This window comes from Gastrolobium bilobum, unplaced genomic scaffold (genome assembly GCF_033153095.1).
Source record: "Gastrolobium bilobum isolate Gb01-03AN ecotype WA unplaced genomic scaffold, APGP_CSIRO_Gbil_v1 utg12160, whole genome shotgun sequence".
NCBI classification, from domain to species: domain Eukaryota; kingdom Viridiplantae; phylum Streptophyta; class Magnoliopsida; order Fabales; family Fabaceae; genus Gastrolobium; species Gastrolobium bilobum.
The window spans coordinates 270,956-297,098 of NW_026898262.1; the positions used below are offsets into that span (position 1 = coordinate 270,956).

At 34.7% G+C, this 26,143-nt stretch overlaps 3 protein-coding genes across 6 annotated transcripts; 1 reads left to right on the forward strand and 2 right to left on the reverse strand.

Annotated features, from left to right (window-relative positions):
- Positions 1-5,144: 5,144 nt before the first annotated feature.
- LOC133314310 (uncharacterized) lies at positions 5,145-6,171 on the reverse strand. The gene is made up of 4 exons (XM_061515772.1): positions 5,950-6,171; positions 5,767-5,848; positions 5,470-5,652; positions 5,145-5,392 (listed from the first exon to the last, which is right to left on the reverse strand). Exons 1-4 carry the CDS (start codon positions 6,169-6,171, stop codon positions 5,145-5,147), a joined length of 735 nt encoding a protein of 244 aa, XP_061371756.1.
- A 2,069-nt stretch (positions 6,172-8,240) lies between these two features.
- Positions 8,241-15,401, forward strand: LOC133314295 (protein CLT2, chloroplastic-like). 4 transcript variants are annotated; one of them, XR_009751933.1, is made up of 11 exons: positions 8,241-8,618; positions 8,815-8,960; positions 9,420-9,457; positions 10,511-10,626; positions 11,772-11,871; positions 11,952-11,987; positions 12,114-12,164; positions 13,605-13,728; positions 13,958-14,116; positions 14,593-14,718; positions 14,927-14,938. XR_009751933.1 is itself a non-coding variant. In XM_061515747.1 (10 exons), exons 1-10 carry the CDS (start codon positions 8,269-8,271, stop codon positions 15,082-15,084), a joined length of 1,245 nt encoding a protein of 414 aa, XP_061371731.1. In that variant the 5' UTR covers positions 8,241-8,268; the 3' UTR covers positions 15,085-15,401. The 4 variants fall into 4 exon arrangements, 3 of the variants coding, with proteins under 3 accessions (XP_061371731.1, XP_061371732.1, XP_061371733.1); XM_061515747.1 differs by lacking the exon at positions 13,958-14,116 and having other exon boundaries at positions 14,927-15,401; XM_061515748.1 differs by lacking the exon at positions 13,958-14,116 and having other exon boundaries at positions 10,529-10,626; positions 14,927-15,401.
- A 602-nt stretch (positions 15,402-16,003) lies between these two features.
- On the reverse strand, positions 16,004-19,838 carry LOC133314303 (uncharacterized). The gene is made up of 9 exons (XM_061515766.1): positions 19,744-19,838; positions 18,970-19,047; positions 18,763-18,850; positions 18,257-18,436; positions 17,974-18,156; positions 17,682-17,855; positions 17,444-17,595; positions 17,194-17,320; positions 16,004-16,346 (listed from the first exon to the last, which is right to left on the reverse strand). Exons 2-9 carry the CDS (start codon positions 19,014-19,016, stop codon positions 16,335-16,337), a joined length of 963 nt encoding a protein of 320 aa, XP_061371750.1. The 5' UTR covers positions 19,017-19,047; positions 19,744-19,838; the 3' UTR covers positions 16,004-16,334.
- Between the last annotated feature and the right edge of the window lie 6,305 nt (positions 19,839-26,143).

Below are 26,143 nucleotides of genomic sequence, written 5' to 3' on the forward strand. Positions count from 1 at the left end.
ATAGCATACTAAGAACGGTTATTCAATACAGGAGCGATAAAGTATTTATTTGATGGCATCCTTTAATAATGAATTTAGTAAAGGTAATAACAAAAATTTACTTATATTAAAATTTTGTTTACATTTTTACTTGTATATTTGTGTACAAATATTATTTTATTAAAAAATTAAATTATACAAAATTTATAATATGTATAAAATATGTTAAGAAAGTGTTCAATATTTGTTTGTTAAAATATTTTTTAATGTATTTAATATGATAAAAAATTATGAAATTATATCTTTAGATGGGGCTAATTGTTAACTCTTCCAAATGAGAGTTAATTTGATATTTTTATGATGAATTTGTTGCATAAATTTCATATAAGTTATCTTGTTTGCATGATAATTGAGCTAAATATTGCATATTCATGATAAAGTGCTTTGAGATGACTAAGTATGAGAAATGAGATAATATTCCTTGATTTTGTATAAGAAAAGATGACTTGTTGAATGTTTGTCTTTGCAGGAAAATTGACGTCTGAATGCTGTAGCAGAGAAGCTGACGAAGTAATGATATAGCAATCGGTACAGCATGACAGCGAGGACAAGGGAACAACTGAATTTTCAAAATTCAAAAGTTAGTTATTCCCCAACAAATGGATAAAACACTAGCAAGCAGGGATCAAGGGCGTTCTTAAAGACTAATTCTTATCCCAAAATCCCAAAGATCAAGGACAACAAACTCGTATCTAGTCAACAACAATATTAACACAAGAAAATCAAAAAGATCAAGATCTTATCCAATCAAGTGCCAACAGCCCAAGAAAATAGGGATAAGATAAGGATGCTCATGGATTTTCACTCTCAAACCTAAGGTCCAATTATCCAACCATTTTTCTTATAAAAAGAGTAGTCTCCCACGGATTCCAGAGGTTAGAAATAGGTCTAGAAGTCAGAGAAACAAGAAGGGAAGCGAAGTCAAGTCAGAAGGGTCATTTTAGAGAGAGAAAGTAAGATTCTTGGAGGAGGAAGAGCTGCTGGAGCAAGACTGTGACATTGTTTTACAACAACATTCGTTACATCTTCTTTTCTGTTTTTCAATGAGTTCTTTCTTCCTTTTCTCTGTTTTATTTAATTCCATTATGAGCTAAATTGCTCTATAGGTTAGGTGACAAAGTACCTATGCTGTAACACTGAGATGTATGCCTAAACTTTGTTTTTATTAGTGTTTAATTAGTTATTCAACAAGTTTGCTTATTCTTATTCATGTGTGCATGTTGAGAGATACATATATGATATTGAGGAGGTTGGGGCCAAGAGGTTTCCAAATCCAGACCCTTGTTGAATTGTGTGGATTAGTTAGGTTAAGAATAACTTGATTAAGTCATGGGTAGAGAGATCATTCACACCACATAACCTTTGAACTTGAACTTTAACAATTCAGTAATTAGTCTGGCCATAGAGATGTGAGAATTAGTTATTGGGTATATATGTTAGGTTGGTCAAAAGTCCCAGCATACTTTAGTGTTCGGTTACTAATTAAGCATTGATATATCATCGTTATAGCATTATTTCAGTATTGTTGTATCAGAAAAATTGAACATCAACTATATCTTATCCATCACCTTAATATCTTTAAATTTAGTTTACTGATTTCTTATTTTTAATTGTCTTTTAGTTTATAAATCCAATCCTCAAAATCAATCCTTTTTTCCTAATTTCTTTACTTGAATAGTTCACACTTTATAAATCATCTCCGTGGGAATGATACTTGGACTCACACATCCCTTTATTACTTGTGACACGTGCACTTGCGTATTTGTGTGATTGATTTAATTGATTGCAATTTGCACAACACTAATCCTAACTCATAGGTTTTTTGACCTATGTAGGCCTTTATTATTGAGGTTTATTTGGCTAGCCCTACCCACACGGGCTAGGGCCTAATGGGACGAATTGCCTATTTTCAGAACTCTAGCCCCAATTGCTAGTTTAACTATTATGAACTTTTTACATGAAGGTTGTTGAAACGAGTGGTAATGATTTATTTTGGTACGAGGAGCCAATTTCTGTATAATTTGTATGTTATCATCTTGCTAGAGAATAAATTTGCCAAGAGAAAAAGAGTGACAATACAATAAATATATTTATTTATTTATTTTTCAAAGAAAAAGAAACTAGAACAAGCAACAAGTTACATCTAAGTAACCATATGGGGCCAAGCAATACCCCTACTATCTCTACCTAACAGCTCCAAACACCCTTCAGGTGCAGAAGAAAAGAGTCACTTTTTAGGGTTATCTTTCGCAAGCCTTGATTCCACGATATCTGCAGACCTAAGAAAATACCCTAAAGCTCAGTCTTGAAAAAGCTGCTAGCCCCTAAAATCATGGAGAAACCCAAGATCCATCGCCCAGTATCATCACGGAGCACTCCACCACAACCACTTTGCCTGTTGTGCCTCAAAACAGAGCCATCTGTATTCATTTTGATCCAACCGGAGGGGGGAGGAGACCAACCGATAAGAATTTCTGACTTGGTACAACACAACATACTAGCCTTCTTATACACATGTTTTGCATCAAAAAAACTCGCTAGATAAGCATTAGCAGCCCTAGCTATTTCTTCTTCCTGGCTCCTTTTGTTTTCAAAGACCAAAGCGTTCCTTTCTTTCTATATATGGCCACCAATAATTCCAAACAAAGTGCTTCTTTTGTCTCCCTCCAATAAAGTGCTTTTCGGATTCAGATCCAACACCACCCAGTCCTCTAGCTGCATGCTATTAAAAGTAGACCAATAGCTTGATTTAATAAAAATTTTCCAGATTAATTGAGCCCAAACACAATCTCACATAACATGAAGACAGACTTCGGGACATGATCCACACCTGGGACACAAATCAAAATTCGACATATGCCTATGTTTTCTCTTCTTATTCATCAAGAAGTTTTCACCAAGTAACAGCCATATGAAAGTTTTAATTCTGGGAAGGTCATCCCAGCTCCAAACAACATTCCAATGGGGTTGTATCATAAGATGACCCTCAGGATTTAAGTTACCAAAAGCTGACGAAATAGAGAACTTACCATCTTGTGAAAGATCCCAGATCACTTTATCCTCTCCATTGTCAGGGTGTGGTGGGCAAGTACTCATAATGTGGCTCATAGCTTCGAGGCACAGGTGGGACATTGGAGGTCCTTTCTTCCAAAAAGACACCAGTTTCCACTTCTTTTGATCTATTACAGTTGAGATAATGTGGCCAAGTCTCTCGATACAAAGCACAAATAAGCAAGGAGATAGGGGATGTCATTGTCTAATTCTTCTAGATGGGCTAAATTCTTCAGTTTGTGCCCTATTCCAAAGAAAATTCATGGTTGAGGAGAAGACACAAGTCATAATAAGGTTAATCAAAGATTCCGGCAAGCCAAACACATCAAATTGGTAATACGGATTCAAGGAGTCATCTTCTTCTGTATCAGCATAGGCTTTAATAGCCTTTTCCTCATCTGCTTCATCTCTGTTGCTTTGCACTATACTGTCATCTTCGTTGTCTCTAGGTTGTCCATCCCACAGCTCACTCATTTGGATTAAACTATCCTTATAAGACACAAGTTTCTGAGGGTCACGACGCAACCCATGTTCCAGCCTGGTCTCTTCCATATTAACATTAATATGTTCAACATTTTTGCATCAAAGAAACTCGCTAGATAAGCATTTTCAAAGACTAGAGCGTTCCTTTCTTTCCAGATATGCCAACCAATGATTCCAAACAAAGTGCTTCCTTTGTTTCCCTCCAGTAAAGTGCTTTTCAGATTCAGATTCAACACCACCCAGTCCTCTAGCTGCAAGCTATTTAAAGTAGACCACTAGCTTGATTTAATGAATTTTTTTCCAGATTAATTGAGCCCAAACATAGTCTCTTATAACATGAAGACAGTCTTCGAGACATGGTATAATAAAGTTTTAATTCTGGAAGGGCCATCCTGGCTCCAAATAGCATTCCAATGGGGTTGTATCATAAGAGGGCCCTCAGGATTTAAGTTACCAAAAGCTGACAAAATAGAGAACTTACCATCTTGTGAGAGATCCCAGATCACTTCACCCTCTCCATTATCAGGGTGTGGTAGGCAAGTACCCACAATGTGGCTCACAGCTTCAGGGCATAGGTGGGATATTAGAGGTCCTTTCTTCCCAAGGGACATCAGTTTCCACTTCTTTTGATCTACTGCAGTTGAGATAATGTGGCCAAGTCTCTCGATACAAAGCACAAATAAGTAAGGAGTAAGGAGATCCCCTTGTCTAATTCCTCTAGATGGGCCAAATTATTTAGTTTGGGCACCATTTCAGAGAAGATTCATGGTTGAGGAGGAGACACAAGTCATAATAAGGTTAATCAGAGATTCCGGCAAGCCAGAGACCCAAAGGGTATCCTTCAAGAAATCCCAGCCTAGTCTATTATAGGCTTTTTTCCAGATCCACCTTAATTGCCATCCAACCTTTATTGTACTTCCTGGTTCTCATAGAATGATTTTCTGGGTAATAATGATGTTGTCTGAAGCGTGTCTTCCTTTAATAAAACTACATTGGTTAGGCATAATGAGATCACTAATGTGGTTCTTAAGTCCTGAGGCAACCAATTTAGTGACCACCTTATAGATGACATTGTCGAGACTAATAGGCCGAAATTGGCTTAAAACTTCAGGACTTTCCACCTTGGGAGTTAGAAAAATCAGAGTTTGATTGACTCCTGCAACCTTCTTAGGATCTGCAAAAATATCCTTGATAATATTATACATTGAATCACCCACTTTCTCCCAACGAGATTGAAGGAAAACAACATGAAGGCCTTCCACCCAAAGCGCTTTGAATGGCTGCATGCTGAAAACTGTACCCTTCACTTCCTCCAAACCAGGGGTGACTCCAATATTATTCCAATTTCGGCTAATTAAATTTGGGAACATACCACTAATACAAAGAGCAGTTTCGGAAGGAGACTCCTCGGTGTATAGATGCTTGAAGAAATTTACTACAAGGAGCTTCAACTTATCCAGATCATCCATCCAAATGCCTTCATCATTCTAAAGATATTTCACTGTATTCTTTCTAGTCCTTGCAATAGTGACCAAATGGAAGAACTTAGAATTCTTCTCACCCAAGGCAAGTCATTTGCATCTAGAGCGTTGGAACCAAGTAAGCTCCTCCTCGATGTAAATAGTATTGAGATCCTGCCAAAAGGAGTTGTGCAGCCGCTCCAAAGCATTATCAAGACCCCTACACAGTTGGGCATCCACTCCTCTAATCCTGCCTTGTGTTTGCTTCTTTTTTCTATGAAGAGCTCTAAACTTGTCATGGTGCCACAAGGAAGCTTCACGATGGAACTTATCCCCAGTAGTTCCCACGTGGAGTTGTTCTAGTAACAAGAGTTCACCATCTCACCAAAATCTTCATTTGTCAATCATACAACTAAAGATCTGAAAGGTTTCGAACCTTCCGGGGCAAGAAATTGAGCCTCTCCACTCAAAAGAAGAGGTCTATGATCAGACCCATTAAAATTGAGGTGAGACAGAAACTTGTTAGGGGAATTTAAATGCCAAGCCTGATTCACCACCAGTCTATGAATCCTCTCTTCTAGGGATCCTCTTTTCCAAGTGAACTTAGGTCCAGAGAAACCTACATTCGACAAACTACAGTCATCTAAGTAATTTGAAAACTCCTAGATGTTGCCCCAACACACTCCATTTCCACTTTGCTTATCATTTTCCTCCAAAAGAGCATTAAAATCACCCATCACAGCCCATTCATCAACACCATTAGTCTCAATATTCTTCAACCTATCCCAAAGCAGCCTTCTTTCATCCTCCAAGGACTGCCATATACAGAAGTGAAAAATTCCTCCTTACCATTACCCAACTAGCAGAGTTTGGAATGGATAAACTGCTCCTCTTCCTCGAGGATACAGATATTCACCTCACTTTTATTCCAGATGATCCAGATTCTACCAGAAAAACCTACAGATTCCCGTCTAAAGTAGTTGTCAAAACCTAGGTTTCGAATAACTTTATCAGTTCTTTTGCCACTCAATCTCGTTTCAAGCAAAACAAGCACTTGAATCTTATTTTGGTAGACTAGGTCTTTTATAAGATAGGAGAAACCCTTCTTCCCCGCTCCTCTACAATTCCAAGTACACATTATCATTAAAAACCCAAAAAATGATAAGGTAGAACAGGGGAGGCAGAACTCCCAATTAGACCAATCCATTAGGATCAGTCACAACACCCATATTAGTGATATCATCTAGCACCATGAAATCTCTGCTAACCTGAGCAAACCTCTCCCTTTCATCACATGCACCTGGAATATTCTCCTTTTTTACGTGACTTGGATTCAGGGGTTTCCCAAGCTCCATATCATTTACACCTCCTAGGAATGGACCCTTGCTGGAAAACAGAGTCTTCACAGAACTACTGCCATGAATGCTAGGATTGCGAGTCCAATTCTGGCCAGCACCACCTTTACTTATAATTATACCCTCTCTTTGCAGGGATTTTTGAATCTGAGGCGCCTTTCCCTCTTGGCTCAAAGAGCTCACTTTTGTTTGCTTCTCTGCCAGCTTGGCATTTGGTCTATAGGAGAGATTAACTTCTCCTTTACCTAATCTATTTTTCCTCCTCCTTGTATCTAAGCTCTTCTTTGCTACCCCACTCGCATTTGAGTATCCTGAACTTTTTTCCTCCGAGCTTGTTGATGGACTGGGCACCTTGGGATTTTCCTCCTTCTTATCATCCCCTAACATTGCAAACCTTGATCTTGAAAACCTTTCTTTGTTGACATGATGAGCATGTTCTCCAATAAATTTATCTTTTTTTGACCCTACCTCCTTAACTTTTTGATGTTGAGATGTTCTCCTATTTTTGTTTTGTCTCTAGACTGTCATCCAGTTTCCAAAACCATCAGCTTCTTGGCTTTTCTCAATGCCTTATGGAGTTTTTCCTTCACCATGGCTATGAGCAACTTGGTGACAATGTTATGTATCCCCCAATATCTCCTCAGTTTTGTTATGGTTGTCTGGGTTAATTGAACACCGGTCTTTCCTATAGCCATACTGACCAAAGAAAAACGGATAAGATGGAGACCTTCATAGCCAACGTAAAGCTGTCTCTAGCCAATCCTGAATTTTGAAAGTAAACTTTTACTAAGATTTACTTCTATATAAATACGAGCAAACCTGCCATGATCAGTTACCTCATCTTGGCTCTACCCCGTGAAGCGTAGGGAGCTCTAATCAATTCTAAGGGTCCTTCCCACCATGTTTCCCATCCTCCATAAATCCTTGCAAGTGTAGAATTCATGAGGGACACCAAGTATTCTGATCCAAACTACTAACTTCTTTACTTTGTCATTATGTGGATCAAAGTTAGGCCTCCAATGTTGCACTGTAAGGTAGTGGTCTGCAACGATCCAAGGTCCTTGTTGCTAAACAAAGAGATAATCCTGGGTTTTCTTGAATTCAACCATGTAGTGATCATTCTCTAGGTCCAGAACCTTGTATTCTCCTTCCATATTCCAGAGCTTAATGCTCCACAAAAATTTTTCCCCCAATCTTTTCTCCATCAACTTCAAAATCAGGGCCTTCCTCCATTTCTTGCATTCCTCTAGCTTTTCCAACACATCAAATTGGTAATACGGATTCAAGGGGTCATCTTCTTCTGTCTGAGCATATGCTTTAATAGCCTCTTCCTCATCCACTTCATCTCTATTTGTTTGCACCATCCACTCGTCTTCGTCATCTCCACGTTGTCCATCCTCAATCATCCTCCCTAAGGGAAAGACGAAAACAAAAAACCCTAACCCTAACCCTAGCATAGCTAAAATAAACTAGGATTTTGGTTCAACAACTCCATGCAATTTTACAATGCAATAAAGTTTAGTTCTTTGCATAGTAACATATAGAATGCAAGATTTTCACATACATAATAATTATCATCAACCATGAGACCGTTAGTTATTCTCATTTCAAAATCTTGATTTTATTTGTCAATTTGTTAAAATGTAATCGAGAACCATGAAGTGGTTGCTATCTGTCATAATCCTCATGCCATGTTTTAAATTTTTCTATCACTGCAAAAATTTATAAAGTTCGAGTTTTTATACAACATTTATAATAATTCTATTATCATATTTATTACGTCAGACGACGTAATTCATTAATTTCAGCGAGTGGGTGAACGTACGCAATACGCACTCCGCACCAACCAGGACTGGTTCCTCTTGCAAATTGATGAAACTATGGCATTGTGTTCAACGTTCTCATTTCATTCCTTCCCTCTGCGTTTTGCTTCGAACGACGTCAACCAAACAAAGCTGAAGAATCCTCTTTTCCCAATGTCATTCTCTTCAAAGTCACCGTTACATTTACCTGTAAACGGCAAATTCAACAACAAACGAAGCATTTTCAAATTTCGAGCTTCAAGCTCTAACTCAAGCAAACCCTCATCCTCGGGCAGTGGCACCACCGTAATTTTATTGAGTTCCGCTATTACCGTCACATTAGCAGTAGCAAATCGCGTGCTTTATAAACTTGCTCTTGTTCCCATGAAAGATTACCCCTTTTTTCTCGCTCAGCTCACTACTTTTGGGTAACACCTCTTACATTTACCTATTAATTAAAATTTGTTGCCTCTTATTTATCTTAGTGATTCCATTTATTTATTTATTTATTTATTTCGCTGTCAAAAATTATGTATTTATCATTGTTATTAAATTTTTTTAGGGTTTATGGTGCGATTGGTTATGTTGCGTATCTTGGAAGTAATTGTTGTTTGTGTAACGTAGGTATGTTGTTATATATTTTACCATCTTATATATCCGATACCGTGCGGGGATTGTAACCGATGAGATGCTAGCAATTCCCAAATTGCGTTTTTTGTACATTGGGTTTCTAGAAGCTTTGGGGGTGGCTACTGGAATGTCTGCTGGAGGTAACTGATTATTCCTTTTCTCGTTTTGTTTTTTACCGTTTTATATTCTTATTTGAGTTGTCTTAATTTGTGTATCTAAATAAATTATTATTATTTGATTTTATAATGTTTGGTGCTACGAAGCTATGCTGGAGTTTACTGTTAAATGTTAATAGGGAATAAGTGACTTTATTATTATTATTATTATTATTATTATTATTGGAGATTAAAAAAAGTGTGAAATGAAAAAAAGCAAATGTGAAGTTTGAAATGTTTATAGAAGAAAGAACAAAAGCAGAGGCTGCATTTCGTTGTGATTTGTACCTTGAAAGTGAGTTTCCACCCTCTACCAAGCAACAATGAATGGAAATCAAAATCTTTCCATTTCGCTCTGCTCTGAATTTTCCATCTACAGAAACAAGCATACTCTATCTGTTTGCTTTCGGTGTTTCTAAACTGAATGTTGGTTAACTTCTGCAGCCTTACTTCCCGGACCAGTCATACCCGTGTTGAATCAGGTATCTAAATATTTTAAGCAGCCATTGTCATCAAAGGACGAGAGAGGGTGAATAACAAAAATACAATTTTGTACTTATTTTAAACAATATACATCTGCCCTTTATTTTATATATCTGTGAAATTTACTTTGTTTTCAAATTATCATTTGTCATACATTTGGCATGGTCTTATTTGAGAAAATCTGCTTTCGTTTTACATAACATAGATGGCATGCTATGCAGCAGTACTTGAGTTTTGTAAACTTACTGGAAATACTGTGGCATTGATTGGTTTAGTCAGTGCCTCAGTGGTCTCTGACCAGCATGATGGAATTTGTAATATATTCAGAATTGGGACATTATATTGTTGAGCAATAACATAAACCTGCTAATTTGTTATCAATGACTATAAGTCAGGGAGTTTTGACGTTTATCAACTTGTATCATCTTAGAAACTTAGACTGCTTTATCTTCTCACTACTAACCAAATGTTTTCTTAAACTCATTTTCTCCTTTTTCCTTCCAAAAATACTGACACAACTAGCAATATCCAACTTGTTTCCCTAAGGACAATGCAGTCCATATTTGTTCAAAGATTGAATCTGTTATGCATCTCACTGTGATGGCATCATATCCAAGCCATTTCATCACCATATTTAAGGTAGCATGTAGCGATCACTCTTAAAGTGTCAGAGGCTTGTTATTTTAAAACATATTCAGTATGTTACGACCGCATGGCTGCATTTGCCTGCTAGCCTGTCCTTTTCTTTCAACAGGGATGGAAGAAAATGACAAAATATTGCAGTAAAATCTATAGCAGGAATGTTTATAAAGTAACCTGAATTATTATGATATAATAGGGAGAATCATACATTATTATCCTGGAATTTAGGTAATATTTCAGGCACATGTCCTTTCAATATTCTCTCATTCATATCCTTTAACTTTTCAAATGGATGGATTATTGTCCACCACTGATGGCTATTTATGAAGTCAGTGTGCTAGTTATTTTAATGCATCATTATTTATAACAAAATATTATCAAAACACTATTTATGATTATTTTTATTGCAGACTTTTTTGGTTTGGCAGTTAATGTTTTCTACTCTTCTCTTGGGGAGAAGGTACTCAATCAACCAACTTGCTGGGTGCTTTCTTGTAGCTGCTGGTGTTGTGCTGGCTATTGCAAGGTATTTTAACTTTAATATCTGGAGAAATACAATAATCCCTATCAGTTTTCCCCATATTCAGTTTCTCATGTTGAGTACACTAACTAGGTGGAATGCCTATATGAAAACTTGTTACAATGGGTGGGTTGCTTTCTTTTGGGCATAAAGGAATTGTTTTCTTCAAATTAACATCAATAAAAAATCTGTAGTGAATGAGCTTTGACAAATGATATTAACTTGAAAATATCGGACTTACTTCTGACCCCCCTTCACAATTAAATTTTTTTGAGTAAATACTCATATTTGCCCCTAAAGATACATGTGACATAACTGTTTCTGTGATGTAAGTTGACATCAATTTAGCCCCTCAACCATAAAAAATGACATGAAAGTTGTCCTTCTGTGTATAGACGATGAGAACAACATTAATGTACTTTCCAATTTAGGGACCATATTGATGTCACTTTCTATGATTAAGTGACTAAATTGATGTCAACTTTCTTTGGAGGAACAAATTGATGTTGGTTTTCTTCGAACCAATTGATGTCACATGTTTTGGGGGGGCTAAAATGGAAGTTTACCTTTAAAAAATACACGAGTTACTTGTTATCAGCTTATAATTGTTATGGACAGAAAGGTTTTGAAATTGTACTTTTTCTCATTTGGTGTAAAATATTAACATTTTGTTCCCCTTTTCTCTGTTTGAGGAGGCAAATAATGTTGGGAAAATTGCCATAAAGAAGTTCTCGGTATAAATATTTCCAAATTAGGAATAGTTAACCACTCAGTTGTTAATAATGTTCAAAAAAAAGTTAATGAGTAAACACCCACTGAATTGATTAACCACTTGCGTGGTTAATTATTCTTAAATTGGAAATAGGTTTACCAAGTACTCATTTCTGTAACTTTCCCAGTAATATCTGTTGCACTTATAATAATCTGTTTTTAGGAAGTGTCATTAAATTGTTAGGAACTTTGGTTGCTAGCTACTACTTATAACAGGCTCAAGAAGTTTGATAGATGTAAAATTTGTCCTGCCTTTTCACTGTGGTTGTTGGGGTACAAATGTCATGCAGTCAGTGCCTAGACTCTAGATTGATATGTGTTTCCGCTTTCAATCTAAATGAAGTAGGCCCCATCTGATCATTTGTCTCCCATAATTGCAGTGGCTTTAATGCAGGCCAAATGCTTTCTAAAGTTGACTTCTTTTGGCCAGCATTGATGATAGTTTCTTGTGCCTTTCAAGCTGGGGCTTCTGTAATCAAGGTTAGTAAGTAAGTAGATATCGATTTTTAGTTAAACCCTGTTAGGAAACATTATAATCTTTGCATTTTCATGTATGGCAGGAGTCTGTTTTCATTGATTCTGCCACTCGGTTAAAGGTATGTTTTCTTCTTTTTTCCCTCTTTTTAAAGGGGGGAGGGGGTATTTTTATGGTCACTGGATCATAGTTCATCTTGGCTTCGTGCATAGTCATGATTTGAAGTCCTTAATGTGTTCACGTGCAGCGCAAGTCACTGGACATATTTGTGGTCAATTCTTTTGGATCTGGGTTTCAGGTATTGCCTGCTATGTTAATGCAGAGATTTAAATATAATGATTGCTGCAACATAAATTTCAGTGAAATAATTGTACCTTTAAAAATCTGTAAATGACTTAAATAAAACCAAAATAATTTCTAGTTTTCCTTTTTTGTATGCTGATTTCTTAGTAATAGCTTTTTATCTTGTTAGATCATTCAAAATGTATTGCTTTTGTTTGTCGCCTGATAAATAGCAAATGGTAACTGTTAGAATGCTTGGATTATTGTTGGGTTAGGAGTCTTTTTATTTTGGACTCTGGAGTAATATTGAGTTATGCTTGTACTAGTTGTATGACACTTGTACTTGACCTAAAATGGTAGTATAAATAGGAGTATTTGATCAATTTTTTATATCACATCACATAAAATTTTCAGAGTCCTATTAGTTAAATATTCTGTTCCCTTTTCCTTCCAAACCCTAAAAATTCAACGGTAACAGAGCCTGAGGAAATTTTATCTGAAATTTGTCTCATGGGGAGGAATTGTTTTACTAAACCTCGATATTTGAATTCACTATCTGACTTATAGTTCTAACTGTTAAGACCATTGAATATCTTGCATAAAGAAGCTTACTGTCCTCAGTTCCCAATGCTGACAAGGCACCATAAGTTACCTCCCGTCAGATATTTATTCTAGTATCTGGAGCAGGGAATATATAAAATTTATTTTAAAATATTAGAACTATGATTCATACCTCATTTCATATTTAGACCTGTATAAGTTGCTACTACAGTCAGTATGCCTATTCAGTTAATTTCATGTTCTGGGGATCCACTTGAACCACGTGCCCGCTTTTTTCATTATTTTTTCTGGGCATTAGGCACATGGACTTTGGTCAAAACACATAATTGATTCTGACAGATTTCTTCTGAGTTGGTTTTGATCATTACTTTTTCTTCTGTAAAACTTAAGTAAACAGTGCATATTTTTTTCCACTTTGGTTCCATTGGAGGTGCAAGCACCTGGGTAGGGGAGGGGGATAGGTGGCTCGGTGGAGGATCTAACCTCCAACATCATCATCAGACTCAAGTTAGAGATTTCAGCTGGTGCCAATTGAGCAGCAAGCTCGTTGGCAAGACAATTTTTGAAATGGTAGCACAGCATTGACTTAAGTCCAGAATACTTTCTCTTATTGAATATGAACCACTCCCCGTTAAACCCGACTAGCGAGTGTGGGGTGGAAAAAATCCTTGTACGCAGCATTACCCTTGCATAATTGCAAAGAGGTTGTTTTCTGGATTCGAACCCATGACCTTTCAGTCATGAAGGAACAGTTTTACCACTGCTCTAGCTCGCCCCCTTAATACTTTCTCTTATTGGCATTTCAAATTTATTTTGGATTTTGTCTACTTTATGTATATTACTTGAATAATAATTGGCAGGTATATTTACGGTTGGCTTCTGATATATGTTGTAGGCTCTCTTCGTACTTCTCTTTCTACCTTTACTTTGTAACTTGAAAGGCATACCACTTGTTCAACTTCCTTCTTATCTTAAAAGTGCGGCTGATTGCTTTCTAAACCTTGGAGCTGATAAACCAAGTAAGCTCTAATAGATCAATAGCAATGCAATAACATATCTTTGCTACATTATTTTCTATTCTTACTCGTCTGCATTTCCTTTTATTCTTTTGCTGTTAAAACACTATCATACTAGGTATTATCTATTATGGGTATGAGATTATTCTCGGAGGTGCTTTCCTTTTATTGTGTTTAGATCCAAATTCAAGATAAAGGACATGAGTCTCACATCATAAGCATATGACCTCAGATTCGCCAATCACAATGGCTAGCTTTTGTAGTATGGTTCTCCCAATGTTTGTATTAATTGGCACCAGAGCCTTCCACCATGTCACTTAGTTGCAAACAAGTGTTGAGGGTGGTGATGGGTGCTGCAGAGCAGGGTGGAATGTTATGATCCAATTGCAAGGTATAAGACTTGGGTCCTACATCATAAGTCCGGGATTTTGACATGGGATTTATATGGCCTTGGGCTCTTTTAACACAATGGCTAGCTTTTGTGATGTGGTTTTCACAAGGTTCATATCACAATACAATGCCTTACCTAATGTACTCGGATCATAAACCTTCTTATGAGAAGGTGAATATACATAAGACTGGTTTAACCCCATTCAATATAAAAGATCACTTGGTGACAATAATTTATGTCTTACTTTTTTGTGAAATTAAATTAAAACTCATAATTGTAAAGGAGTAATAATTTCCTATTTGGCTTTTCTCTTGTCTTCTTTTCCTAATCAAGTAAAAATAAATATAAACTGTCAGGCAACCACAATGACAGTGAAAATTTGTTAGCTCTTCTTCCCCTCTAATGATTTTGTATCTTGTTGAAAATCTTTTTTACCCAAGTTGTTCTAAGTAGTTTCTTCCCTTTCAATGTCTCAGGTCATGATGGCGCACCCTTGCTTCCGTTACTTTACATAATTACCAATTTAGCATTCAACATATCCCTGCTTAATGTACTAAAGTCTTCATCCGCAGTTGTTTCTTCTCTTATGGTAATGTTGTCAGGTACTCTCTCTCTCTCTCTCTCTCTCGCTCTCTCTCTCTCTCTCTCTCTCTATATATATATATATATATATATATATATATATATATATATATGTGCCATTTCTTTTATGCTTTCTGCTGAATTCCAGCAAAACATGTCTGCTTAAGGTCTTCTGTACATCTTGTCTTTTTGAGCTTTTCAGCTCATGTGTTCTTATGATTATTGCAGTGCCAATTTCGGTTTATGTTCTTTCCCTTCCATTACCATATCTTCCTGAGGGAACAAGCCTGAGCCCATTTTTTCTACTTGGCTGTGCAATGCTTGTATGTGGTCTTTATCTGTACAACACCACCCGACCTGCGAGGAATAGTTCTGAAGTTGACTGAAACATATCCATTTAATGAAACCAATACTGAAGAGAAACCACCAGCCTGGGCACTCTATCGCACTAAGAAAGTCAGCCATGAGGCACTCTAGTCATGGTGAAATATATTTCCCCCGATTATGTCCAAATTATACATATTCAGTATTCTTGCGATTATTATTTTTGAGAGTAAAATCAATTAGTTTTAACTTTTTAAGGGCATTTCTGCTTTACGGTAGATAACTTCCTTACCATTTGATCATTACAACTTTTTACTTCCTCTTAACCATTTGTGCAAGTGTGTATTCCTGTATATTAATAGATAGAAGCAGATGTGATTGGCAGAAATCGAAGTATTATATTTGTTAAGTTGTGAAACCCAAGTTGCTAATTTCTTAACAAAATAACCACAATACATAAATAAACAAAAAAAGTCGAATTTCGAAAGTTTAGCGATGAGATATGTTGGTGTCTATACCTTTTCAAGAATAGCATGCATGATTAAAACCTCCATATTTGCGCTCGCGCTCTCGCGCACTATCAGATTATTATAAGAGTACCAAAAAAAAAAAAAGGGCCCTTGGTTTTACAAATTATGCATGTCTCATGCACAATTTTGTTAACTACCATATAGGCATATAGCACAATGTATGGTTTTTACAACATTGAGTTTAATGGGTTGATCATTATGAAGCAGCCAAATCATGAGTCTGTTCAGAATTCAGAGATGGAGCCTTTATCTTTGGGTCCAGTATACAGCACCAAACGGTCGCCTACACGTTAGCCCTCCGACTAGGGTATTGAATTCGCAAATAAAAACTTCACTTTCAATAAATATTCAACAAATATGAGGTTTGATATGAACCGCTCGACCTGATTATATAAAGGTGGATGAAAAATCCAGATGTCACAGAATTGGGGACTTAGTGATAATAGCCAAAAAAAACACTCATTTCATTTCTTTTATAATCTCCAATCCATGTTCTCGATAACCCAAGCACCCGAGCCGATTAGGATGATGATTACGTTAATAACAAAAAAGACAATAAAATATTAAAATAAAAAATCCCACTAGTTTAGAAACAGTTCCACACCTCGCACCTAGAAATCAACGGGAACCAGGAAAGTCAAATAAACGGGGAGGAATGCCTCAATACTAACTCTAGCTTTTACATTCCCTTGCATTGAATCTAACATTACTTCCTCCAACAGCACGAAGTGGTCCGTTTTCAGATAGAAGTTCAGTGCTGTAAGCTGAAATGCAAATTTTCTTCAGTGTCTCCTCTGCAAGGAAGCCAAAATTGTTAGTCCCCGAACCTATTGAAACAGTACAATTCGACCAACTCAATTGCATATTGCATAAGCTAACACAAAAGATGCCAAAGTAATTAAAATTAAGAAGGCACAGCTTGAGCCAAAATCTCCTTTTCTTTTGAAATTAAAATTGTCACATAAAATTTAGATAAGGAAAAGTGTATATCCGTTGCAGGAAGGAATTCAATCTTCAAATATATAGAAATTTGTCTTGATGATTAAATTATTTCAAAGGGTATTTCAACAGTATTTTTTATTATGGTCATCATATGACAATCATAAATAACTGGTACATATACTAGAAAATTTTCATAACCGGCTTTAAACATGACACAACAACAATTATTAGACCAATAACCAAATCAACATGCTTAGACAGGCAAAACATAGCAGGAAATAACATGCTTTCGCAAAGTACAGATCCCAATAAGATTTTTTGTTGGCTAAGATAAACAGTTCTGAGATTCTAGTGAGCAGCCATGAGGCTAGATTGCAAGGGACCATTTCATAGAAGAATATATTCAATAAATTTAAATTATAAAACACTAGATCTGCATAATGGAAAGGATATAAGACAGACTGTTTATTTGAACGGATTGTTTGTTACACACAATGGAAAAAGGACCAACAGAAACTAAAAAGTATCTACTGTCTAGAAGGCGATCATCAAATAACTAGGTCTGTTATATGCAATGAAGATGCAATAGTGCATAAACCACATCCACCATAGTTCAACTGAAACAAAATTCAATGTATGAAATTTAAAAAAGTCATTTATAATTTCCACATAAAAATTTCAAGTTTTAAAATTGCATGCCTTTCGCTTCTTCAGTCTCCCATTTCTGCTGCTACCGTTATTAGAACCCATTACTTGGTCCCCTGCTTTATCTTCAAAGGGTAATGTTTTGACTTCATCAAAGAAACTTTCGGTTAGACCTTGCGACCTGGAATAGAATAACCACAAATGCTAAGTGAAATATATATATATATAAATAAAAATGTCATCATACATTCAATGCTTTATAACACTAGAAATATCAGGCTGAGATTCCAAACAATCCCCATACCCAAATCTTGATTTCTTCAAGTATTTTTCTCTCTTCCTCTCCTCTTTTGTAAGAGGAACACGATTGAACAGCTCCTCCTCTTGCCGAGCGCGCTCCTCCATCTTGGCAATATGTCTATCGACTTCCCTGCTAGTTCCCTCAAAATCTCTTATCTGTGTAGTAAGCAGCCAAAAAAAAATCATTACATAAACTCATTAAGTCATTACAACTAAACACCCAAAATAAATTATAACATCACCTCTTCAGGTCTTTCCTCCATATCATTCATCAATGTCCTGATATAATCACTCTGCTTAGCTTGTTTCAGAATCTCTTTTTCTCTTCGCAACGCCTTTCTTTCGTGCTTTGAAACTTTATCAAGATCCATAGAAGTAGGGGCAAATTTTACAGCACGATACGAATCCTGACCATCCTACAGCATACAGGAATTAAGTTAGAGAGGAAAAGGGAAATATCTTTTGCCTGATGTTAAAAATTTACCATCCAACAGCATAACAAATTTTACACTTGATATGATTACACACAATCACCTGAGAGGTTAAATCTAATTTGCTAACAAGCATGTCAGGATTTGGACGATACTTTGACACATCCTCACTCTTATCAGATGCAACTAGCTTCTTCTCGCTTGGAATATCATTTCTGGTAGCATTTTCACTAACTTTAGTTAGTTTCTGGATTTGGTATTGTTGCTTTTTGTCAATTGGCCGAATCTGCAATTGGAAACAAGGATGTCAAATGTCTGATACACATTATATTATGTAAATATACATATTAACCTGAGGATTAACACACAAAAGAATAAAATTAGACCTTTTCTAAATATAATCTTATCTCTACAATACTTCGAACAACAGGATGTTCTTCTACTGAAAGCCCCTTAGCCTTCCGCAACAAATAATAAACAAGGGATTGGCAATAATTCAAAAGCAGCCAATTTTTAGCTTCAAGATAGCTAAAACCATCTGCTGTAGGATATTGACCTTCTTTCACCTGGTATAAGAGAAATGGAGAGGACGTGATGAGTATTATTGCTATTAAGATAAGTATGTCAAATTACTTATTGTTGCTATTAAGATAAGTATATCAATCAACGATATTTACTTATAACATAATTTAATTGAAGAGATTAGGCGTGATGAGTACTCCAAAAAGGCTACAGCAGTAGCAGTAGAAAGAAGTATCAACCAAAAAAGACAGGGCAAGAAATAAAAATCAATTCCAACCTACATATCAATTTGATGATAAAGTCTAAATTATAAAACGTTTAAGGAATGTGTTAAAAAAATAATACTTGAAGCAGAAAAAGTGCATTCAACCTTGGCAGTTAAAGATTGAATTTTATGCCGAACGGCATCAAGTCCTTCCTTCATTTCTTTCAACAACGCAGTAAGCTGAGGTGCTTCTCTGCAATTTGCAAACACAATAAAGAAATTGAATAAACTAACATGATAAAGCACCAATTCATTTCCCTATTGTGCATTGAAGAATTCAATATGCAAACAGAAACATAGAAACAAACTTACTTTTCTTTGCTATCATCGTTGTTTAAATGGTTCGCAGTCTTCTCCATGATTTGTAACAATTTTCAACAACCTCCAAACCTGCATTTTTTTTTAAGAAACGTGACTAATTACATTCTCAAAATTGAGATTTTTCACATAATAAAATTATAAAAATTAGTACAAAAATAAAGAAAAAATATTTGTACTTTAAAAGAATATATAATTGTGTCATTTCAAGTAAGAGAAAGATACAACATAATATTTTTTTTTTTAAAATTTAAATTTAAAAAAGAAAAACATCCGCTTTCTCTTTCATAATTTTTCCATTACTTGTGTCTTTCTCACACTTAAAATGACACAGTTCTGTATGATTGAAAAGTACAAAGACTAAACCCTAAAAATAAATAATATTCTTATTTCTTTTCTATACGCGTTTATTTCCTTATTATTCAAGCACGTAAATTACTAGGGTTTCTCCATGCTCAACACTCTTTATTTTCTATAACCTAGGGAAATTAAAAACAAAAAGACTTCTTTTAGCCGCCTCATCTATTTCTCTCTCTTCAGCGACTGTCCACCGACCGGACCGGACCATCCTCATCGCCGGTGCTAGACCAGAGGCTCGAAACTCTCCGTCGACGAGAAACAAAACATGGAAAAGTAAGTTTGTTTCTTAAAAGCTATTGGGAGAGCAATGAAGTGTAAACCCTTCTTATTTAAAATCGCGGTAGAATAAATGTGTATACACACACACAGTCACACACAGAGAGTGCAATTAAGCAATAAGAAACAAACCTTTGAGCTTGTGTATAGAACGAGGTAAGAGTTCTGGCTTGCCACTTATCTCTCTCCACTCTATGAGGGGTTAAAGTTAAACAACTAAATTTTTTGAGAAGGAAAGAATGAGAAATTTTTGCTTATACGAGTTTGGGCCATGGAATTGTCTTTAGAATTATCAACGCTGGGCTCAGCTGCTGAGCCCCATTAACAATTTTTTTTTTTTTTTAGAATATTTAAACCCGTTTAACCTTAACGTTAACTGCGTCTTAAATATATTTACAATTAAAATTTTAATTGATCCAACTTGTAATTTTGGGAGGTTGAGCCTTGCATGTCACAAGTCATTTTGAGAATATAAGAACTATAATAAAATTTTAATTATCTTGTTTAAATTATATTTTGCTAAATACATTGTAAGGTTGAAATACATGTTAATATATAGGGTTCGATTTTTCTGCAACCTGTGACAAATTATATATATATATATATATATATATATATATATATATATATATATATATATATAGATTAAAGTATTTAATGAGGGGAATAATAATTATACAAAAAGTGAAAGCATTAAATGTGAATAATCATAATCATACACATGTCATTGCTGCACGTACATCAACTTTAAATATATTTTTACCATATATAATTTATATATATATATATATATAGGTTAAAGTATTTAATGTGGGTAATAATAATTATACAAAAAGTGAAAGCATTTATGAATAATCATAACTATACACCTGTCATGACTGCACGTACATGAACTTTAAATATATTTTTACCGTATATATATATATATATATGTGTGTGTGTGTCTATTTATACAATTGTGACAGAACTAATTTATTTACACACACAAAAAAAGTGGCTCCATCAAAAATTTCTATCTCATTTTTTTATAGCAGTGTTATTAAAATCGGCTCAGTCATTAATCTGGTTGAGGTACGGGGTCACTGGTTCAACCGCATGACCCGGTAATTATATGCAATTATATAATTTATATTAAAAAATTATAAACATACTCAAATATCTAAAAAAATGATAAAAATTTCAAATATTTTAATATAAAAAATAACAAATCACATATTATTATCCAATAAAGGATCAAACAAAAATATAATGATCGTGATACCGGATTTCAGGTTCAGTAAATGTCATCTCTAACTATAAATAAAATCAAAATTTTATGCATAGTGCATAATTTAGATAATATTAGTGTTGTAGGTACATACCTACGTAAGTCAATAAGCAAAAAAATATTCAAATATGTCCATTACGATATATTTATTTTGAAAAAAAAAATTGGAATTTTTTTTTTGGACCGAGTCACACCCAGAATTTTAAATTTGACACTGATGTTAAAGGATCCTACCTTTATATGTATATGAAAAAAATATCTTTACAGCCACTTTAGATAAGATTATCTACAGCTACCCCAAAAACTATGTCGTTTTGATTAATTAAGGGTGTTTATGTAATTTTAGATGAATTAATGAAGAATATTTCAGTAAAATTGATATGATAAAAAAATAAACAAAATTACATAAACACCCTTTATTAATTCACCTAAAATTACAGAAGCTTCGTTCATTAATCAAAACGACGTAGTTTTGGAGTAGTTGTAGATAACTTTATCTAAAGTGGCTGTAAAAATGTTTACCCCTATTATATATATATATATATATATATATATATATATATATATATATATATAATTTCTTTTTTACTTAAGGCATCAAAAAGTATTTTTCTAAGATGACAAAATCTCAACAAAATATGCTCAATCTAAATTGCCTAAACATACATAACCTCCGATGAGCCTTTTATTTTAAGTAAAATTCTTTGGATATTTAAGAAAAATAAAATATTAATAATATGAACTCATATGATGGATTATACTTTTCTTCATTATGTGCTTAAGTGTATTACTTGTTTAATTGAAAAGTGGATAATTAAATACCTTTTTATATTAAATGTTTGATATATGCATTTTCTTGAAACAAGAATAATATATTTCAAATGTCAATTTTACGATCTTTCAAGTATTGTCTTTTGAAAATAAGTTATATTTCCCGAATTCACACGTGTTCGTACTTAAGTTTCTTACTTATCATAACATATTTTATATTGTATATCGACATAAATTGAGTTAATGGGTGTGCCTAAATGTCATTTGATGTTAACTTTTGATTTATAAAGGTACAGAGATAGCTTTATAAATTTCTACTTATATTTTGAATATAACAATCAAATATTAAGACTCCAAACATGCTTAGACAAAGGAAAAATTGAGCGAAAATGAGAAAAGATTCACGTGCAAAAAAATGAAGAATTTAAAGGAAGCAAACTCAATAGCAAAGAATCACTATGGATAAGGATAAAACTATCACTGTCCCCAAACATTTATGGTATTATGGATAGGTGATTGTATGACATAATGACACTTAATGATTTTGCATCCTTACACGATATATGCATTCCTCACTTGAAAAGTATGCTTAGCTTGAAAAAAAAAAACCTCAATTTGATATTACATTTTGTTTTTTATCATTAAATGTAGGATAAACCTTGCTTGAATATCCATGTGTGCCTTGATCCCTATATATTTCATTATGATGTTACTTTGATCAATATTTATCTTCTTTCTTATCGATGCAATTTTTATGTAAATGCTTCTTTTTTAAAAGAGTTTTTTATTATTTCAGAAGAAAATCCCCTTATGTCATTTAAAAGAACTTTTCCTAAACTTTATATCCTTAAGAACTATTTTGAGATGTTAAATGTACTTTTTAACTCCTTATTCTCTTAAAAAACTTTAAAAATGTTTGGATGTTCGTTGAATTTAGTACGCTCTCAACTTGCTTTAAACAATGTTATCAAATGATAACATAAGGTTCTAAAAATTCCAAACATTGGTCCTTTGAAATTATATAGAAATGAGAGCTTCTGAAAAAATAATAAGAGCCCCAATCTTCAAAATTTGTACATTATTTCAAGGATTCAAAAAGGGAAGATTTTCGATGAAGATAAAAAAACCATCAACCAGATGTGGAGATACATAATGGAGCCAAACAAATTGAGATAACGAGGAAATAATGTTGGAGATAACAACAAATTAATAAAAAACAAGAAGGAATTAAAAGAGCAAGACCAAAATCAATAATAACAAACCATGAATAACTTTCGAGAGAAGCTTAATGTCATAAGCTATGATAAAAGATGATTAAGTTTAACAAAGTACAATTATTGCCAAATTTAACAAGTCAAGCATAAACTTCATGTGAATAATTAAGATACAAGATTCATCACAACAAGCTAAGTTCATTCCGTTATTATAACATACTTTTAGGACTTAAATAAGGTTGCAAAGGGTGTGATGATGTTTTCTTTTACGAGTTCGACACTCCATTATCTCAAAAAGTTGTATGACTCTTACACAAATTATTATGGCATATTTTTCTAATAAATGAAAATAGTTATATATATATATATTTATGGGGCATGTTATATTTACAAACTTTTTTGTTTACAAACTCTTACAAACTACACTATCTTCTCCCGAGAGAACATAGTATAATTTGTAAAAAATTTCAAAAAAAATTTGTAAACGAATCATTCTCATATATATATATATACACACACACACACACTAAATGTGATAATCCTTTTTACAAGAGCTAAAAACGTGCATGAATTTATTTTTAAATCAAACTGGTTTATGTTAAGGACTTAACATAAGGCTCATTTTCTAAAAAGCCCAAGAAGGGCTAACGGCTAAGAGGAAAATTAAGAAACTATTTCTTAATTGTACTAAACCTAATACAACAACAATGAATCAAAAACTGGACCCCCAATATTTCTAAGAGACTCATAAGTCTACTTTTGCTAAGTAATCCATCTATAAATAAAGAGTTACGCTAATAAGATACACACATTCTAAACTTTATTTTTTAGTTGTCACTGTGCACACACCCCACCCTTTGGTTATGCCGTTATTATATTAGTACACATTACATAGTGATCCACTATTCTCTAAGGTATCTCCCTCATATATGCCTAAGAGAAGGTACAAAGATCCAACGTAAACATATCAGCCACTCGCTGGACATATCTGTCATCTAGACAAAACAGTTTCTATTTGTAAAAATCATGCATAAGATTCAGATAGGTTTGTAAAATGATTTTAATAAGTTTTAATCTTCAAAACATCATTTAAGAGTCAATTGTATGTTATTATATTGTTATAAACAATTTGAAAGTAAAAAAAAGTGAAAAAAATGCATTTTTTGTTCGTTTTTCACTTGTAATCAATGAAGTATTCAAATAAACAATGCATTTTTTTGTTCATTTTTCACTTGTTATCAATAAAGTATTCAAATAATCCATGAAGAATTTGAATAATGGTAAAAAAAATTATGTATACCTTGCATCCAAATCGTATATAACATTTATAAACGACTAGTTTTTGATGAAATCATTATATACCCTTCCAATAGCTCTTAAACTTATTAGGCATCATCCATACACATCTAAGAGAACTTTGAAAAATATAAAGAACTTCATAAACATTCATTGAGACCATATATATAAATCCATCAACCATAAACTCATTCTTGTGAAATCATCATATCCACTTAGAGCTTCAACTTATATACTTTATCTTTAAGAGAGTTATTATTTGATTATCATTTTCCTGCGATGAAAACATATTGTAAGGTTGCTAAGAACCTAAGAACCTTGGTTGTTGAAAGGTATCTAAACAACCGTGAATGTTAAATATTATGAGGTTTATAGACTCTAGACACCCATGAAGTTTAATGGGTTGTAAAATTTCCAAACACTCAAAAGCTTTAAAGTTGTAAAGGTTCACTAAACACATGGAAGAATCATTTGAGCTACTTGCAATCTGGACATAGGTTACAAGTGGTGGTGACTAAATCAGGATAAATTGTATTCTTTCTAACACTTTGCTTTTGTTGGGAACTCGGTTCCCTCAAACTCGGCTCAGGGGCCTTTCTTTGCGGAAGTCAGTCAGCAAGATCCTGATTTCGGATCTCGGCAATACCTCGGCCTGAATTTCACCAGGTCGGGCAGCGCAACGAAAATCAATACGAAAAATCACAAAACAGGAGAGAGATAGAGAGAGAGAAAGAGAACACAACCAGATTTAACGTGAGAAAACTTTCTCCAATGAAGAAGTAAAAACCAACAGGACCTAGTCCAGATCAAAAAATCCACTATGAAGATAATGGTTACAAAGAATCAAATACACCAATGTGGTGGTTAGCTCAACCTTTCCAACAATGGTGATAATCAAACTACCCTAGAGATGTTTCACTCAAACTCTCTCTAGAGATCTCTCAAATGCAAAGCATAATGCTTTGCTCAAACAATTTTCTCTCAAAAATCTAATCTCTCTCTTCTAACCTAACCTCCACCATCAACTAATGAATATATAAAGGAGATGGAATCTAGGGTTTAAGATTTAGGGTTTTTGGGAAACCCTTCAATGGGCTTGGGCTTAGCATTGAAGGAGGAAGCACAACAAATCTCCCCCTCCGACTTCAATGCGTCGGCTTCAGCATCAACACGACTCCTTCACAGCAGTCTTCAAATTTTATTGTTGGAACCGGCTTTGTCATCATGTCGGACCAATTTTGGTCAGTGTGCACTTTGACGAGTTCGAGCTCTCCACTTTCCACCACATCTCGGATCCAGTGATACCTCATATCAATATGCTTAGTGCGGGAGTGATAGGTCAAATTCTTCGCAAGATGGATTGCGCTTTGATTGTCACAACCCAGCTCGTACTTGTCTTGATCATGGCCGAGTTCCATGAGGAACTTCTTCATCCACAACATATCTTTGCTTGCCTCAGTAGCAGCAATGTACTCAGCCTCGGTTGTCGATAGTGTAACATATTTCTGAAGTCTTGATTGCCAAGAGACAGCTCCTCCGGCAAATCTCATCATGTATCCCCTCGTCGATTTCCTCGAGTCGGAATCTCTCCCTAAATCAGGATCCGAGTAGCCTTGCAACTCAGCTTTACCTTCTCTAAATCGGAGGCATAAATTGGTCGTACCTCGGAGGTACTTGAAGATCCACTTCACTGCTTCCCAGTGTTCTTTGCCGGAATTTGACAGATACTAACTTACCATTCCAACAGCGTACGCCAAGTCGGGTCTAGTGCAAACCATTGCATACATCAAGCTTCCGACGACGGATTGGTACGGGACCTTCAGCATCTCATCTTTGTCTCATCAGATCTTAGACATTGCTTCTGGTTCAGCTTTATGTGTCCGGCTAGGGGGGTGCTCACTATTTTGGCTTTGTCCATGCTGAATCTCTTCAGAAACTTCTCAATATACTTCTCTTGACTCAGCCACAGTAGCTTCTTTTGTCT

What these genes read in the sequence shown, in the direction of transcription:
- LOC133314295 (XM_061515747.1), top strand. Translation starts at nt 8,269, where the DNA reads ATGGCATTGTGTTCAACGTTCTCATTTCATTCCTTCCCTCTGCGTTTT. An exon ending in GTTGTGCTGGCTATTGCAAG is followed by an intron (nt 10,627 to 11,771) that starts GTATTTTAACTT and finishes CCATAATTGCAG; the next exon opens with TGGCTTTAATGCAGGCCAAA. An exon ending in CTGGGGCTTCTGTAATCAAG is followed by an intron (nt 11,872 to 11,951) that starts GTTAGTAAGTAA and finishes CATGTATGGCAG; the next exon opens with GAGTCTGTTTTCATTGATTC.
- LOC133314310 (XM_061515772.1), bottom strand. Translation starts at nt 6,171, where the DNA reads ATGTGTACTTGGAATTGTAGAGGAGCGGGGAAGAAGGGTTTCTCCTAT. An exon ending in TCATCTGGAATAAAAGTGAG is followed by an intron (nt 5,849 to 5,949) that starts GTGAATATCTGT and finishes TGTATATGGCAG; the next exon opens with TCCTTGGAGGATGAAAGAAG. An exon ending in TGATGAATGGGCTGTGATGG is followed by an intron (nt 5,653 to 5,766) that starts GTGATTTTAATG and finishes TGTCGAATGTAG; the next exon opens with GTTTCTCTGGACCTAAGTTC.
- LOC133314303 (XM_061515766.1), bottom strand. Translation starts at nt 19,016, where the DNA reads ATGGAGAAGACTGCGAACCATTTAAACAACGATGATAGCAAAGAAAA. An exon ending in TGGAGGAAAGACCTGAAGAG is followed by an intron (nt 17,596 to 17,681) that starts GTGATGTTATAA and finishes CTTACTACACAG; the next exon opens with ATAAGAGATTTTGAGGGAAC. An exon ending in TTGAAGAAATCAAGATTTGG is followed by an intron (nt 17,321 to 17,443) that starts GTATGGGGATTG and finishes ATTCTATTCCAG; the next exon opens with GTCGCAAGGTCTAACCGAAA.